This window comes from Elephantulus edwardii, unplaced genomic scaffold, assembly GCF_000299155.1.
Source record: "Elephantulus edwardii isolate Elephantulus edwardi_28Jun2011 unplaced genomic scaffold, EleEdw1.0 scaffold00151, whole genome shotgun sequence".
Classification (NCBI taxonomy): domain Eukaryota; kingdom Metazoa; phylum Chordata; class Mammalia; order Macroscelidea; family Macroscelididae; genus Elephantulus; species Elephantulus edwardii.
Genome location: NW_006399901.1, coordinates 5,316,608 through 5,335,082, shown reverse-complemented (window position 1 = coordinate 5,335,082; position 18,475 = coordinate 5,316,608). Strand labels below are relative to the sequence as shown.

General features: G+C 45.8%; 1 protein-coding gene across 1 annotated transcript in view; it reads left to right on the top strand.

Annotated features, from left to right (window-relative positions):
* Positions 1-18,475, top strand: part of LOC102869229 (synaptic vesicle 2-related protein-like) — a 143,071-nt gene that overhangs the window by 89,950 nt on the left and 34,646 nt on the right. The window contains exon 7 of the mRNA XM_006894828.1: positions 16,678-16,741. Coding sequence (XP_006894890.1) covers positions 16,678-16,741 — 64 coding nt within the window. The remainder of the gene's footprint in view (positions 1-16,677; positions 16,742-18,475) is intronic.

The following is an 18,475-nucleotide window of genomic DNA, read 5'->3' as shown; positions in this document are numbered from 1 at the left end:
AATATCCTCCTGTACCAGTCAGATCCGATTTGATGGTACACGCACACAAAATAATAAAAATAAAATAAAATAAAAAATTAAGCCATCTGTTATTGATCAAGTCTTTGCGATTTGAGGTCTATTGTTGGGGGGTGGTTGGATTCCTGGCCCGGTGTTGCAGACTGTCTGTCGCTTGTCTTGTTAGCTGGATACTGTAGATAGTGGTACTGGGTTCTATTATATGATCTGACCATTGTCCGTTTGTTCATCCAGTCTCTTGCAGAGACTGTTTCACTATCCATGTGTTAAGTGTCAACAGCAACTCAAAAAAACCCAAAATAAACACACCATCCAAGCGCTAGGAATTGGCACTAATGAAATAATGGGAATGGGAGGAGAGGTGATGGACATTTCAGGTTTACACATCACAGAAGTCCAGATGGCAATTGTTACTGTCCCATGTGTCTTTTGCCATTGGGAAATTATTTGCCCAAGTCACTCAGGGTGAAACCTGGAGTTTACCTATTACTTGAATCTACCCACTGCTCTGCAGGAGAAAGATGGGCAGTCTCCTTCTGTGGGATTAACTCCTTCCGAAAAACCACTGGAAGGTCAGCTATGGGTCGACCCTGACTTGATGATACACAACAACAATCTATGCTTTTAACCATCACAAATGTGACCTCTCACACCCTCCTAACCTAAACACAGGATACAGTGGGATGTCAGCCCTAGAGGGGAAATTTGGTTTGGGGCTTTTTTAAAAGTCACGGTGTATACATATTGGGCTGCTAACCCAATAATGAAAGGTCACTGATTCAAATCCATCAGCTACTCGACTGGAGAAAAGTGGTATGAAAAGTTCCTCTCACAGAGACTGGATGGCCTTGGAAACTTGCTGCAGGGTTGATGTGCGACAGAATGGACCAGATGCAGTGGATCTGATATTTTTGTAGGAACAGATATTGTGGAATGTTTCCTAAGTGGCATTTACATTGGGCCTTCTGCAGGGATTGGCAAACTATGGCCTGTGGGCCAAATACGGCCCCCTGATGGTGTTTGTTTATAAGGTTTTATTAGGACATACAATAGTCATTCATCTGTGTATTGTCCATAGCTGATTAGCTCTACAATGACAGAGTTAAGTAGTGGAGTTGGCGAAGACTCCGCAGATGAGAAAGACAAGTCAACACCCAGATCATGGGCCATTCTGGTCCAGATGAATCATTTCTCCTTCTAAAATGAAAAGAATCTAATGTCAGCAACCTACCCCCAAGTGATAGGCAATGGTTCCATGAGGGGCTCATCATGAATCTCTATTGCTGATGGGTTGGTTAATTTTTATTTTATATTGGTTTGCTTACAAAGCTCATATACACCCTGTTTTACATTATCCTTCATTCACACTGTGCTTCATACAATCATTCCCATTCATTGTTTTATATAATTAAGCACCATTGAACTATGCCCACCATTACCCTGTCTTTCCAGATCCCTGCTGGATCTTTCCCATTCCCTTTACCCTGCTCCCCCACACCAAATTGTGTAACTCTGTGATTTTCCCCCCTGCCCACCTTCACCCCTCTGTTTACACTTCTTCCTTCCTTAGACCTTCATATATGTTTTGCTCAATATCTATTTCTACAATAATGGTCTTATGCAGTATTTGTCCTTATTGGATTGACTTAGTTCGCTTATAGCATAATGGTTTCCAATCCCTCCCAAGTTAAGTAGTAATTTTCTAGATCACTCTTCCTGTGTGCTGTGTAGTATTCCATTGTGTGAATATATCATAATTGCTCAATTCATTCAATTATGGGTAGACATTTGGGCTGTTTCCATGTTCTTACTATGGTGAATAATGCTGCTTTGAACATTGATGTGCAAGTCTCCATTTTTATCTCACCTTTAAGTTTCTCAGGGTATATTCCTAGCAGTGTAATAGCTGGGTCATATGGAATTTCTATGCTCAGCTTTTTGAGAAAACACTAAACTGCCTTCTGGAGTGGTTGTACTATTTTACAATTCCCCAACAGTGTATAAGATTTCCTATCTCTCCACATCCTCTCCAACATTTATTACTTGCTGTCCTGTTACACTTTACCACTGCTGCTGGGATGAGATGGTATTTCATTGTGGTTTTGATTTGCATCTCTCTTATTGCCAGTAATTTTGAGCATTTCTTCATGCGTCTGTTGGGCACCCAAATATCTTCTTCTGTTAAAGGTCTTTCCATGTCTTCTGTCCATTTTGTAAATAGGTTATCAGTCTTTTTCTTGTGGAGGTCCTGTAGGATTCTGTAAACTTGTGTTATGAGAGCCTGGTCTGAGAGGTATTGCCAAATGCTTGGTTTTTGGGTTGTTTTTTTTTTCTTTTCCCCTGATTTTCTTTTCACTCTGTTGGAAGATGTTTTTGATGTGCACAGAGATTTAGGGCTTGACTTCTTGAGCTCTTGAGCCTGCTGAAGAGGGTACGGTTGAGGACCATGGGGAGAGAGAGTCTAGCAGCTGATGCTCATCCGGAGGGAGTGTGACTAGACCATGGGCTCTGAAACCTCGTTCCCTGGAAAATCTGGCTCAGTCACACAGCAGCTGTGTGGCCTAGACCAAGGTACTTAAGCTTTCTACATTTCTGTTTCCTCCACTCTAAAATGGGATTTATTAAGAGAACATCATGCTTGGAAAGATAGAGGGTCAGAGTAAGAGGTCAGCGTAAGAGAGGAAGACCCTCAACAAGATGGATTTACAGAGTCTGTAACAATGGTCTCGAGTATATCAGCGATGAGGAGGATGTGTGGGACAGGGCAGGGTTCAGATCTGTTGTTCACAGGTTCGCTACGCGCTGTAGTTTACTCGATGGTAAACCACCACCACGACCACAACAAAATGGAATAATAACCCGTCTTACTGAGTTGCCGAATCCCCAACACTAGAGAGCTCAGAACAGTGTCCACTAGGGCACCTTAAACATATTAGCAAGCATCTGAGTTGCCAGAGGCTCGAGGAAGAAAGATCCAGGAAGAGAAGTGATAGGACCAGCACAGGCGTACATTCCTGGCTTTCTGCCACTTGGAGGATGAAAGGACAGTGAGTTAATCTTAGTTTCTTTTGATCCCTTGTTCATGGTTGATTCCCATTCCCAATCCCAGGGTTCTGCACAGTAAGGCAGCTGACATATAGCCCAGGCTCAAGGATGGGCTTAAAAGCCACTGATGCTTGGCGTGCAAGCTTTCGCTGAGCCATGACTGTTAAGTCGGCTCTCTGGCAGGAACTGTGGGTCAGATTCCTCTGATGCTGGCCAAACTCCAGGAATTCCTCCAGAAGCTGCCAGCACTCCATTCATGTCCATTGATGATGGTGTGGCCAGAAAGAGCGCACTCCTAGTGCGCCCCTAGTGGCCGGAAAGAATGCACTCAATAAAGCACGAATCAATGCCTTGTCCAGGGGCACCAGGGGGATGATTCCAGAACTAGCCTTTAAGCAAATACCCAAGTTTTCTTCTCATTTGATGTAAAAGGAAAGAACTACATAGTCAGCTTGTCCACAGTCATTCTCATCCAGGATGGCAGACCAAGGAGTGCCGTTGTACTGCTTTTCTTCCTCCAAGTTTCGTGGACATTATATAAAATTTATATGACTGCAACAATGAAATGGAACAACAATGGAAATCCAAAGTTTCTATAAACTTCCTTTAAAAGTTCAATTAAAAAACCTTATATGACATAGAATAAAGCTTGGCTAGTGCTGAAACTGAGGAGGACCTGAAGCACTTGCTGCAGAAGGTCAAGGACTGCAGCCTTCAATATGGATTGAGGCTCAACATCAAGAAAACCAAAATTCTCACCACTGGGCCAATTGGCAGCATCATGATAGATGGTGAAGAGATTGAGATTGTTAACAGCGTTAGTTTTCTTGGCCCCACAATCAACATCCTTGGTACCAGCATACAGGAAAGTAAAAGACAAATAGCATAGGGAAAATCTAATGTCAGGAATCTCTCCAGAGTTCTGAAGAGCAACAATGTCAAACCGGAGACTGTTATAAGTTGGAGTTGAGTTGGTAGCATCCAACAGCAAAAAGCCCTGGTGTCTTAGTGATAATGAGTCGCGCTGCCAACACAAAGGGATGTGGTTCAAATCCCCCAGCTGCTCCACAGGAGGAAGCTGGGCATTCTCCTCCCAGGTGGTTCATTGCCTCTGAAAACCTGCTGGAGGGTCAGCTCTGAGTCGGTTCCAGCCAAATGACACATAACAACAACAACAATAGCAACAATAACCAAATAGCCAAAAAGAATGGGCTTCGGAGGAGGGAAACCTCCTTCTCTGTGGAGCCTGGGAGAAATGCCAGTATCTCAGTGTGGGGAGAGAAACCAGGAGAGAGGTCATGAAAGAAAAGGCCCAGGGCCCGGGAAGGGGTTCCCCTCTCCCTCCCTCCAGACCTGTCTTTGCAAGGGCTGCACGATTGGTCCTTAGGCCAAAATGAGAACTAACCTCAAATTCACAGAGTTTGGGCATGTTGTTATTGTTGTATATCATCGACTTGGAACCAACCCGTACCTGACCCTCCAGCAAGTTTTAGAGGCAGTAATACACGGGAGGAGACTGGCCATCCTTCTCTCATAGAGCACCTTCATGGATTTGAATCATGTACCTTTGCTTTGGTAGATAACCAGAACTCCCTAGGCATGTTGCTAGAAGGGGCTCTTCCTTGGAAAAGAGCATTGTATTTGGAAAGGTGGAAGGTCAGTGTAAGAGAGGAAGACCCTCAATGAGACGGACAGACCTAGTGACTACAGCAACGGGCTCAAGTGTATCAGAGACGATGAGGATGGCACAGCATAGGACAGGGTTCAGCTCTGTTATTCATAGAGTTGCTAGGAGTCATCCTCGATGGAACCCAACAACAACAATAACAGCCTCAAACTAAAATGAGCCATCTGCCTGAGGACCTTTGGGACATGGAGGGTTGCCCGGGGCCACAATCCACTCAGAAGCAATGGCAGCCCCTGGTGCTGCAAGCTGTACTAACCTAAAGGATAGTGGTTCAAGGCCTTCCAGTGATGCTGAGAGAAAGGCCTGGCAATCTGCCTCCCTGAAGATTTGGAAATCAAGACCGAATCCCATGAAGCCAATTCAACCCCCAGCACAGGGTAGTGCGACCCTATGGAGTTTGCAAGGACGGAAGCTTTAGGGGAACAGACTGCCACCTCATGCTCTCACGGAGCAGCTGGTAGATTCAAACTGCTGACCTTTTGATTAGTAGAGTATGGAAGCATGGTGCCACCAGACTCTCTGCCATAAAGAAAGGAGACTGAAGACCGTGTTGTTGTTGTTACTGTACCGTTGAGTTGGGACTGACTCACAGCTGACACTGCAGTCGGTTTTCAGAGGCTGTAAATCATATGAGAGAAGACTGGCCAACTATCAGCTGGTGGGTTTGAATCATCTGCCTTTGGGTTGGCAGTGCAACCCCTTCCCCACTAGGCCACCAGAGCTCCTTTGCAGCAGCAATGTTGTTGTTAGGTGCCATCAAGGCATGTATGACTCATAGTGACCCTGTTAACAACAGATCTGAACCCTGTCTTATCCTGTGCCATCCTCACAACCTCGACACACTCAAGCTCGTGGCTGCGGTCACTTTGTCAGGCCACCTGGTTGAGGATTTTCCTCTCTTTTGCTGCCCCTACACCTTTTCAAGCGTGTTGTCCCTCTCCAACCACATGCCCAAAGGATGTGAGCTGAAGCTTCGTCATCTTTGCCTCTGAAGATCTCTCTGCGTACACCTTCTCCAAGACGAATCTGCTTGTTACTTTAGCAGTCCATAGGATCTTCAGCACTCTTTCCTAACAGCACAGTTCAAAGGCAGCAATTCTTCTTCTGCCATCCATTGTCCAGTTCTCAGATGCATAACAAGAGGCTGAAAATGGCCTGAATCAGGCCATCTTAGTCCTCAAACTGACATCATTGCTCCTCAATAATTTGGAGAGGTCCCTGACTACAGACTGTCCCAGTGCAATACATCTCCTGATCTCCTGCCTCCTGGTACCAGATGTATTGATTGTGGATCCAAGTAAGATGAAGTCATTGACAGTCTCCATCCTTTCTCTCTCTGTCATAATACAGCACCAGTAGGGGCAGAAAAATTAGGAATCCCTGATGCTGTGAGGGCCCTCATCATACCCCCTCCCCTCTTAAACTAACGCACTGTATGGTTCTTTTATCTGTGCAGTGGGCAAATGAAAAGATAAACCAAACTGCAGAGGAAATATTTAACCCAAGAGAGCCGGTGCATTCTCAGCACGTGAGCCATTTGCATAACATAATCATCTCCTAATTACACAGAGTTCTTCTCTGGCTATAAAAATGGCTCCCTTAAGTCCATTTTTGGAAAGTGTTTAGTAGAAGATATTTTAATGTAATGAAATATAATTAAGAGTTTCCATTAATTTAGACTCACTTTACCCAATTGCATGCCCTCACTCAACCAACTGAACCATACTTTGCTGGATAATTTTGAAAAACTTGGCAGCCCTAAGTCCTTATAATAGATTTTGAATTCTTGGGATATAAACATACATTATTATAATAAATTATCTTATTATAATAAGAATTGAGTGCCTCTGTGATTTCACACATCTTTCCATTTCCCTAATGTTTCTTGTGATAACCGCAACAATAATTTTAACAGCAAGGATGATAAGAAAAATAATAATGTCATTGATTACTTATTGAGTCCTAGGTACTGTGCAAGGGAGCTCTGGTGCCCTACTGATAAGAAGTTGCCCTGCAATCACAAAGCATACAGTTCGACTCCACCAGCTGCTCCATGGGAGAAGGATGGGCAATCTGCCTCTGAAAACCCGTTGGAGGGCCAGCTATGGGTTGGTTCTGAGTCAACAGTACATAACAACAGGCATGGTGTGCATGCTTTCCCCTGCTTACCTCATTTAGACCATTGGGCCCATTTTACAGGTGTCAGTTTAAAGACTAAGGTGCTCTTGACCCGAACTGTGCTATTTTCAGTGGCTTTGTGTGCATGGGAAAATTGGACAAGAAATAAAAGAGACGGAAGAAGAATTGATGCCTTTGAACTGTGGTGTTGGTGAAAAGTACTGCCTATCCCACAGCTTGCCATGAGTCCAAACAAATCTGTCTTGGAGGAAGGGCATCTCAGAGGCGAAGAGGGTGACACTTCATTTCACGCTCTTTGGGGATATTGTCAGGAGATGCCAGTCCTCCAAAAAAGAAATCATGCTGGGGAAAGTGAAGGATCAGAGCAGGGAAGGAAGACCCTTAGTGAGATGGACTGACGAGGTGGCTGTGACCATGGCCTTGGACGTGGCAGGGATTGTGAGGAGGGTGCGGAGAGGTCAAGGTTTCAAGCTATTGTTCATCGAGTTAATATGAGTCACAGTGGACCGGATGACACCCAACAAGAACGACATATGAGAAAAACGAATCTTGAAGCGAGCCACTTAAGCAAATCACTCATAAGCGACTTGCATAAGGACAAAGGGCTGTTAAGTGCTGTGTGATGTTACTTGCTGTTTAGTTGATTAAAATTCATGTACAGAATAGACCTGAAATAGGGTTTTCAAGGCTGTCATCTGAGGCACCTCTGAGGTGTTTGGACTTCCAGCCGTTCAGCTGGCTTAATGTGTGCACTGCCCAGGGATGCCTACAGCGGTGCAGGGTTACTTACTGCTCAATGGACTCCATAAAAAACCCTCTCCTCATTGTCACAGCAGCAGAACCGACTCGTGGTTGATCTTCCAAATCACATGGGGAAGATTGCCCCTCTTGGAGCCACTGGTGAATTCAAACTGGCAGAGGGGTGAGCTCTTTGGGTTGTTGTTGTTGTTGCTGTTATGTGCTGTGGAGTTGCTTGTGACCCGCAGGAGCTCTGAAGCCTGCCTCTGATTGACACCCTATGCCCGTTGCCCCAGTGACTGTATCAATCCATCTCATCCGGGGTCTTCTTCTCCTGAGCTGTCCCTCCACCCTTCCAAGCATGATGCCCTTCTCCAAGGATCGGTCCCTCCTGGCCACGTGCCCAAAGTATGTAAGACAGATCTTCACAATCCCAGCCTCCAAGGAGAGACTTGGTTTCACCCTCTCCAAGACAGACCTATTTGCTTTCTTGGTGGTCCATGGTATGTTCAAGACTCTTCTCCAGCACCACAACTCAAAGGCATCAAGTCTTCTTCTGTCATCCTTAGTCACTGTCCAGCTCTCAGATGCATAGCAAGTAATCATGAAGACCAAGGTTGGTCTTTTGTTAGCAGTGCAATTCCCCATGGATTGTACCACCAGAGCTCCTGAAAAATACAACCATTTCTTAGTATCACTTAAGGCTCTGGTGGCCTAGAGGCAAGAGACTGCACTGCAATTCCATTGCTTTCCCTCACAATCCTACAGTTTAGTGTTTTATTGCTTCCTGTGTTCACTGCAGAGCTCACTCAGGTGTCTTGAGTCAGCTGATGCCGCGGCTGGCGGCTGGCGGCTGGAGGTCAGACGCGGCCTCAGCTGACTCCTCTCTGCCCCACATGCCCCGTAGCCTCCAGCAGGCTAGCTGGGGCTTCCTCACAGGGTGATGGGCAGTGCTCCCAGAGAGCAACCAGAAACTGCATGACGTTGACCCTGGTCCATCAATTCTGCTACATTCTCTTGGTTAAAACAAGTCACAGAGCCATTTCAGATTCAAGGGGTGGAAGCAGACCGTTGATGAGGAAAGCTGCAAAATGTTGCAAGAGAGCACAGGTACAGGGATAGAGAGGAGAACTTGGGGCTATGTTTGCAAACCAGTGGACCAAAATGAAAAAGAAAAGAAAAGTGAGTTGAATTCAGGTCAGTCTGCACCCAAGTTCTCAGCTATGTGGAACAAGTGTTGCTGAAAGTGTTCTGAGCACATTGATTCATAAACCAGTTGCCATGGAGACGAATTCAACTCATGATGACCCCGTGTGTGTCAGAGTAGAGCTGAGCTCCACAGAGGTTTCAGTAGCTTTTGGTTTGGGAAGTAACTCACCAGGCCTTTCTTCCGAAGGATTTGTGGATGACCTTGAGCCCCCAGCCTTCTGACTGAGCTCGTTAACCGTCTATCCCACCCGGGGGCGCCATGAAAGCTCACTGCCATCAGGTGGACGCGGACTCTCACAGATGCTCCGCTGGGTTTCCGAGGCTGTAAACCACTATAGGAGCCTCTGGTGGATTTGAACCTCTGGAGATGAGGAGTGTCTGTGTCAGCAGTGGCACAGTACACAATGTTCCACCAGAGCTCCTAGAGGCCCTGGGAAGGGAGGAAGTTAGATTTGTCGTGGGGAGAAACACAGCCACAATCATCCATAAGTGGAGATGTGAGGCTTCGGCTTGTGTATTTGAATGTGTTCTCAGGAAGGGCCGGTCCCTGGAGAAGGCCGCCCGCTTGACGTATCCTCATTACCATCATCTCTTTGCCAGCTCACAGCTGCCTGCCCCACCCCCGAGTAGATTTCTGAGGCTGTAAATTGCATGAGAGGAAATAGCCCTCCTTCTCTGAAGGAGTCATTGGTGTGCCCGATGCCAGGAAGGCACCGCCACCTTTGGGTTGACAACACAACTCCCCACAGACTACCCCCTCTCCCCGAGAGCTTCCTTGGTATAAAGCAGAGGGTGGGCAAAAAAAGGGGGGCCCCAGAACAAGGTACACTGACACAGTGGCTACAACAATGGACTCAAAGAAATGGTTGTGGGGATGGCCCAGGCCCGGGCAGTGTTTCCTCTTGTTGTCAGGGACAACAATCTCAGACAGGAGACTAGGATGTGCTTGATCCAAGCCATGGTCTTCGCAATTGCTTGCTATGCGTCAGGGAGCCGGACAGTCACTAAGGACGATAGAACAATCATCAATGCCTTGGAGCTGTGGTGCTGGAGAAGAGTGTTGAATATACCACGGACTGCCAAGAGAACAAACAGGTCTGTCCTGGACAGGGGGAAAACAAGGAGTTTGAAGCTCCATCTCACATACGTTGGGCATGTGGCCAGGACGGACCAGTCTTTGGAGGGACATCATGCTTGGAAAGTGAAGGGACAGAGTAGGAGAGGAAGACCCAGGATGAGATGGATTGTCTCAGTGCCTGAAGAAGTGGGATTGGGTCTGTCAGAGACAATGAGATTGGTTCAGAATAGGGTAGGTTTCCGAGCTAATGTACTTAGGGTCGCTATGAGTCACAAGCAATTCAATGGCATGCAACAACAACGACAGGGTCTCTAAGGTAAGCTCAACACCAACAGCACATTACAGTGCCCACTGAGGCCCTCGTACTTATTTGGTGATGGTTCTAGGAATCTAAGCTTGTGCCTCTGAGCAGTTCAGTTCCCTTTAAGACAGGAAAGAGGAAGCACCTTTGGACTGGTGTGTAATTAGATGGCTTCCTGTTGTTATGTCCTGTCAAGTCTGCTTTGACTCATAGTGACTTTATGAACTTTGACCCCCCTGCACCATCCTCACCACCTCTGAGATGCTCAAGCCCGTTCACTGTGTCAATCCATCTTGTTGGGGGACAGGATGTTCCCCTCTTTCTCTGACTTGCTCAACATGGTGCCTTTCTCCGAGGACTGGCCTCTCCTAACAGCATGCGTCAGGTGTGAGATAGTGTCACTATCCTTGCCTCTAAGGAACAGCCTCACTGCACTTTCTTCAAGACAGATGTGCCTGTTCGTTTGATAGTCCATTCAATATTTTTATCCAGTACCACAATTCAAAGGGAGCGCTGGTGGTCTAGTGGCAAGAAGCTGTGCTACAATTCCAAAGGAAAGTGGTTCGAGACCACCAGTTGCTCTGCAGGAGAAAGATGGGCAATATCCTCCCTTGTAATTAACTGCCTCTGACAACCCGCAGGAGGGTCAGCTATTGGTTGCTTCTGACTTTATGGTACACAACAACAACCACAATTGAAAGGTATAGATTTTTCTTCTATCATCCTTACTCACTGTCCAAATTTCAGATGCTTAGGAAACAATTGAAAAATTATGGCTTGGATCAGATATATCGTTGTCTTTCAACTGACTCTGTTGCTCGTTAGCAAGTTCTAAAGAGATTTCCTCAATGCAAAATATCTGTTGATTTCTTGACCACTGTTACCATGGGTTCTGATTATGGATCTAAGTAAAATTAAATCATTAACAACTTCAGTCTTTTCTCTATCTAGGTCTATAGTCTTCAATATGGATTGAAGCTCAACATCAAGCAGATAAAGATTCTTACCACTGGGCCCATTGGATGGAGAAGAGATTGAGGTTGTTAACAGTTACAGCTTGCTCAGCTCCACAAAATCAACACTCTTGACACCAGCACTCAGACAATCAAAAGACAAATTACACTGGGAAAAATCTGCTGTCAGGGACCTCTCCAAAGTACTGAGAAGCAACAATGTCAGTCTAGAGACTAAGGTGCGCCTAATCCAGGCCATGATCTTTGCAATTACGTGCTATGCATCAGAGAGCTGGACAATGACTAAGGATGAAAGAATTATTGATGCCTTTGAGTTGTGGTGCTGGGGAAGAGTATTAAACATACCATGGACTGTCAAGATAACAAATAGGTCTGTCTTGGAGAGGGTGAAACCAAGTTTCTCCTTGGAGGCTAGAATTTTGAAGCTCTGTCTCACATACTTTGGACACGTGGCCAGGAGGGACCGATCACTGGAGAAGGGCATCATGCTTGGAAGGGTGGAGGGATAGCAGCAGAGGAAGACCCTGGATGAGATGGATTGATACAGTAACTGGGACAACGGGGTTCGGTGTGTCAGAGTCATTGAGACTGGCTCAAGACATGGCAGGCTTTAGGGTTGCTGAATATAGGGTTGCTATGAGTTGCACATAACAGCAATAGCAATTATAATGTTGCCTATTGGTCCAGTGGTGAAGATTTTTATTTTCTTGATGTTGAGATATAATAAATACTGAAGGTTGTTGTCTTGGATCTTCTGCAGCAAGTGATTCACATCCTCTTTACTTTCAGCCAGCAAAGTTGTGTCATCTGTATAATGCAGGTTGTTGATGAATCTTCTTCTAATCCTGATGCCAATGTTCTTCTTCATATGGTCCAGCTTCTTGAATTATTTTGTTATTGTTGTTGTTATGTGCCATTGAGTCACTTGCGACTCATAGCGACCCTGTGTACAAGAGCCTTAAGTGCCACTCTATCCTGTGCCAACCTCGCCGTCTCAAACACACTCATTCCCACCATTCCACTCACAGAATCGATCCATCTCATTGAGTGTCTTCCTGTCCTGCACTGTCCCTCCACTTTCCCAAACATGACGTCCCTCTCAAAGGACCAGTCCCTCCTTGCAACATGCCCAAAGTATGTCAGATGAAGCTTCAGAATCCCTGACTCCAAGGAGCATTCCAGCTTCACCCTCACCAGGACAAACCTGTTTATTCTCCTAGCAGTCCATGGTATATTCAACACTCTTCTCCAGCACCACAGCTCAAAGGCATCAATTCTCTTTTTATCATCCCTATTCATTGTCCAACTCTCCAACACATAGCATGTAATTGCAAAGACTATAGCCTGGATCAGGCACACCTTAGTCTCCGGCTTTATGTCATTGCTCTTCAGTACTCTTGAGAGGTCCCTCACAACTGACTTTCCCAGTGCAATTCGTCACCTGATTTCCTGGCTGCTGTTACCAAGAGTGTTGACTGTGGAACCAAGTAAACCAAAACTGTTAACTATCTCAATCTCTTCACCATCCATACTGATGTTGCCAATTGGCCCAGTGGTGAGAATCTTTGTTTTCTTGATGTTGACGTTAAAAATGACTGGTTTTGTCATTATATACAATATATCTGTGTTCTGAAAGTTTGTTGTTGTTGTTATTATGTGCCGTCAAGTCACCTTTGATTCATAGCAACCCTATACACAGTAGCTCTGAACTCTTCCCTGCCCTGAGCCAGTCTCACTGTCTCTGACACACCTAACCCATTATCCCTGTTACTGTGTCAATCCATCTCATCCAAGGTCTTTCCCTCCTGCTCAGTCCCATCCTTCCAAGCATTGGTCCCTCCTGACAACATGCCTGAAGAATGTGAAACAGAGCTTCAAAATCCTTCCCTCTAAGGAGCAACTTGAGTTTGACCCTCTGTAAGACAAACCTGTTTGTTCTTTTGGCAGTCCATGGAATATTAAACATTCTCCTGCAGCACCACAACTCAAAGACATCGATTCTTCTATCAACCTTAGTCATTGTCCAGCTCTCTGATGCAAAGACTATAGCACACCTTAGTCTCCAAGCTGACATTATTGCTCTTTAGCACTATGGAGAATTCCCTGACAGTGGCTTTTCCCAATACAATTAATCTTTTTATTTCCTGAGTACTGGTGCCAAGAGTGTTGTTGATTGTGGAGCCAGAAAGCTGTAATTATTAACAACCTCAATCTCCTTTCCACCTATCATGGTGCTGCCAATTGATTCAGTGGTGAGAATCTTTGTCTTCTTGAAGTTGAGCTTCAATCCATATTGAAGACTACAGTCCTTGACCTTCTGCAGCAAATGCTTCAGGCTCTCCTCATTTTCAGCCAGCAAGTTTGTTTCATCTGCGTAACGCAGGCTGTAAATAAGTGCGCGCACGTGTGTGTGTGTGTGTGTGTGTGTGTGTGTGTGTGTGTGTGTGTGTGTAGATGACCATTACCTCTAATTACATCACAAAAGCTCCCAAGATGCACGTTGACTGGGGACAGTTTTTTTTCTTTCCAGCAGAGGGTGCAGTGTACTTTGGTTTTGCAAAACGCTCAACTGGAAGCCTGTTATTTGGCAACCACTTACGTTTTAGCTGCTCTTATAGATTCAATACCCCAAGCAGCAGCTGCTCACTTGCTGTGCCCAGAAACCTCCTTCACAAAACGCTTCCAATTGGTGTGTGGAGTGAGCGTGCTGACAGATCTGTCCTTGACCTTGCCAGTCCCTCCAAAGATGGAGCAGAAATGCCAAATGGAGATTACAGGCCATTTCTTTGCAAACATGTGCTCCAGATTCCAGATCTCTAATTGCCAAGCCCTGTCACTGCAATTCTTTGCTGAGGAAATTTATTTACACCAGCATCAGCTGCCTCTTGGCATTGCTAATTTCGTTGCTCATTCTTCTAGTCCTCAGCACTGATTGTAATAATCACAATGCTTTGGGTGAGAGTCAAGCAGCTCATTTTCATAATGAACTGCAAATAGATGGCTGAATGTTAGGGAGAGGGGAGGCAAGCAGCAGGGCAGTTACAGGAAAAGATGCTGAGCCTCGGTGGCAAACTGTGATGCACCGGCTGCTAACCAAAGGTCGGTGGTTCGAATCCACCAGCTGCTCCACGGGAGAAGATGGATAATCTCTTCCCTTGATTTATAGCCTTGAAAATCTGATGAAGAACGACTTGGCAGTGGCGTGCTTGGGTTAAGTGGCGTGGGTTACAAAAGCAAGAGACGGATAAACACTGTTTGCTATTGAATTGGTCCCAACTTCTGGTCGCCCCCCCTTGTCAGTGTAACTGAGCTCCTTCGAGTTCTCAGGGACTGATTTTTTTTCTAACACATTGCCAGGCATTTTTCTGAGGCACTTCTGGAGGACGCAAACTTTCAAATTGTCATTTAGTGAGTGAGCACGTTAACCGTTCACACCACCCCGGAACTCTGAAGCCTAATAACAATTTATTTACTTTAATCAACCGTTTCTTTTGTTGTTGTGTACCATCAAGTGGGAACCAATTTACAGCTGATCTTCCACCAGGTTTTCAAAGGAGGAGGTTGTCCATCTTTCTGGTGGAGACGCTGGTGGATTTGAACCACATCCCTTTGGGTTGCTAGCGCAAGTCCTTACCAATAAGCCACCAGATCCCCTCTTAAATAAAGGGAGAATGAAGGGTAGACGAGCCACAGTAAGAACGTGCAACTATTAAAATAATGTGGTAGTTCTATGCATATTCATACACAAAGATTTCCAGATGGTCTTATTGGAAGGAGGGCCTGTGAAAAAGAGTCAACAGCAACTAGTGCTAGTTTGCTCTGAGAGACTGTGGCAAGTGTCTGACCCAAGAGACAAAAGCCAGGCTTTTGTTGAGGGCTGTGGGTGGGAAGTCCCTTTGGCACCTCCAGCAATCAAGCCTTGGTGGCCAGAGGAAATTCTCAGGCAAAGAGCTCCAGGTTCAAGGCGCTGGAAGTTGGGCTGGTGTGTTAGTTGTGGTTAATTAGATGCCATCAAGTTGACCGCAGCTCTTTGGGATCCTATGAACAACAGACCAGGATCTTGCCCTATCCTCACTATCTCTGATCTGCTCAAGCCCATTGCGACAGTCACAGTGTCAATCCGTCTTGTGGAGGGTCTTTCTTTCTCTCTCTGACCCCCACCTTTCCAAGCATGCTGTCTTTCTCAAGGACTGGCCCCTCTTGACACCATGATTGAAGCATGTAAGGCAGAGTTTCACTCTCCGCGCCTCTGAGGGGCACTTCCTCCAAGACAGACTTCTTTGTTCTTTGGCAATCCATAAGGTAGTCAGTGTTCTTCTCCAAAACCACAATTCAAGGGCATCATTCCTTCTTCTGTCATCCTTATTCATTGTCCAACTTTCAGATACATAGGAAAGTTCTGCAGTGCTGCTATACCAGATGCCACAGTGAATGGTTTTAACAAGCATAAATGTATTCCCTTCCAGTTCAGGATGCCACGTCTAGGGGAAGGTGCTCCTTCTCTGTTGGTTCTGGAGGAAGGTTCTTGTTTCCTTCAACATCTGTAGACTGTGTTCCTTGGAGATCTCTATGCACCTTGATCTTTCCTGGTTTTAAGGAGCTTTTTTGTACAGGGGCTCGGATCCAAAAGGATGCACTCCACTCCTGGCGATTCTTTCTCAGTGTTGCTCAGGTGTTTCCCCATTACCTCACTCTCCTCCCCTTTTATTTAACAAGCCATACACAAGGACAACTTTCCTCAATGTGGTGGGATTAGGGAGTGTTGCATTCCATCCTTAATCCTTTCACTGGAGCCACAGGAGAGGTGCAGCCTTTGGGCTTGCAGTGCCAGAGCTTCCTACGCTCTGGATACTTCCACGACAAACACTTACATTATTTACTAGTGCCTGTTAAGGGAACATTAATAAAAACTGGAGTGATTACAACCTCAGAGGGGAAGTCTGTCGGTCACCAATGAGCAGAGTATCAAGGTCACTGTTGCCAGCAATGGGAGGTTGGCCTTAGATACCCTCAAAGAGTTCACCATCATTTCTGTGACATTCCTGCCAAAATGGGCCAAGCTTGGGGACAAGGAGTCACGAGCTGGATCCCAAGTGAAGGATGAGCTAGAGAATGAAAGGCCTAAATTCACTGAGGTTATTAAGGATGTGAGAGAGCAAAGGCCTAGGGAACTTTAGATTTACATTTCTTCAATCACTCCATTTCCTGTTAGATTTACTGTAATGTGCATGGACTCCATGACAGCATTTATCAAACATGAGGCGCATTGGAGGAGTCAGTGAAAAATGCAAGTTCGAGGGCTCCAGGCTCATAGTCTGCCTGGGGTCTGGGGCCCTGCATAATTGATCATCATCCCAGGAACTTCTGCCATCTGTATTGTAAGTGGTCCATGAACCACACGTGGGGGGACACTGGTGTGGAGATCTCGGAAATGTAGTCTTTTCTCAGCCAGCCCTGCCCTTACGGCCCCTTCTCTCTGTTTCCCCAGGGTGACCCTGTATGCGGAGTTCCTGCCCATGAAAGCCAGAGCAAAGTGCATATTGCTGATCGAGGTAAGAGGGAGAGGCCTGGGTCTCTAGATAATTCCCAGACTCTGGCTGGAGAGTCTCAAGTGCAAGAAGGTTTTCAGGAAAAAGGAGAAAGGAGTTCAGGAAAATAGAACAGATTCTGTGTGCAAAGACTTCAACGAATCGGGTATATTGATTCTGACACTTACACTTTACAAGATGAACTCAATTAGCAAAGACATTCAATCTATCATCTCCCCTTTCACCCTTGTGGCAGGTGTGTGGCATGCCCCTCTTGAACTGGAAATGGCTTTTTAGCTGATATTCAATGCTGAATGGTGTGGAGGAGTGGATCAAACGCCAACCCTTGCCAACATCATTGTTCTTCACCCCTGTTTTAACCCAGAATGGCCTCTGTGTGAGAGCTCTGTTCTGGGCCATTTCCATGGCCCATGTTGTTCCTACTTCCCAAAGGGATGACCCTGAGCTCAGGTGCAATGAATGCACAACGATCTGGAATGCTGCCCAGCCCTGCACTATCCCCACCATCAGTAGGGTTGGGCCACAGTGGTGCTAGGATTTTCTTGGGTTGATTTTGAGAAGTCAGTCACCAGGCCTTTCCTCCTCGTCTGATTCAGCATCATAGCAATGCACGTACTTCCACTGATAGATTCTGAAGGAAGGTGAACATCCCACCACGGAGCCATCACTGTCTCGCTATGGCCTGTAGGCCTGCCTTCAGACACTCCCGGTACCTCTCACACTCTCCTTCTGCCAGATTCAAGTGACTCATTTTCCAAGTGTGACCCCCAAAGGGCTCAGAGCAAATACATAGCTCCTTACTGGCCTCTCCACACCCTCACACTGACAGAGTAAAGCTTATTTGGAAAAGCAGAAAGTCTGGGTATAAAAGAGGAAGACCCTACACAGGTTGGAGTGGTGTTATAACTCAAACATAACAGGGATTGTGAAGATGGCAGATTCTCATTCTTTTGTATGTGGTTGTTATGAATCACATCAAATGAAGGGCATCAACTAACAGACAGTGAGTGATGTCCATAGTGAAGAATACTGGTTGCATTCACCATGTGGACCAGTTTACCTCCTCTCTGCATCCACTCACATCCAGTCCACACTGGGATGGACCAGATCATTGTTTTAAATATGGAAATACATCAACACTAGTGAATTATGAACCTTGAGACTGTCTTTGTGACCTGACAGCCTGTTCCTCTGAGGAGCCCTTAGAACTCCCCATGATCCAGCAACAGGAGAGTTAACTCCTGAAAGAACTGACAGTGATGCAGAGACATCCCCCACCCCACCGTGGGCAGCATCCTTCACTGATGGGTCAGGCCCTCGAAGAGCCACATTGCGACTGTCATTCTCAGTTGTCAGTAACAGAAACAAACTTTGTGAAAACTTCATCAAAGAGGATTGTAAGATTTTGTCAAAGGGGATTTAGAGCTGAGGAGGAAGCTGGGGGACTGGCAGATCAAGGTTGTCTAACAAAAGGCCCAGCAGGTGATAGCATTCTAATGACTGAGGATGACTTAATAAAGGGACTATTTATGGAGCCCTGGTGTCCTAGTGGCAAGAAGCTGCACTGCAATCCTGAAAGTGTGTGGTTCAAATCCACCAGATCCTCTGCTGGAGAAGGAAGGGCAATCTCTTCCTGTGCCAGTCGGATCTGATTCCATGGCACACAACACATTAAAAAAAAAAAGGTGCTATTTATTTTTTAAATTTTTATTTTATTATTTGTGTGTGTGTGTGTGT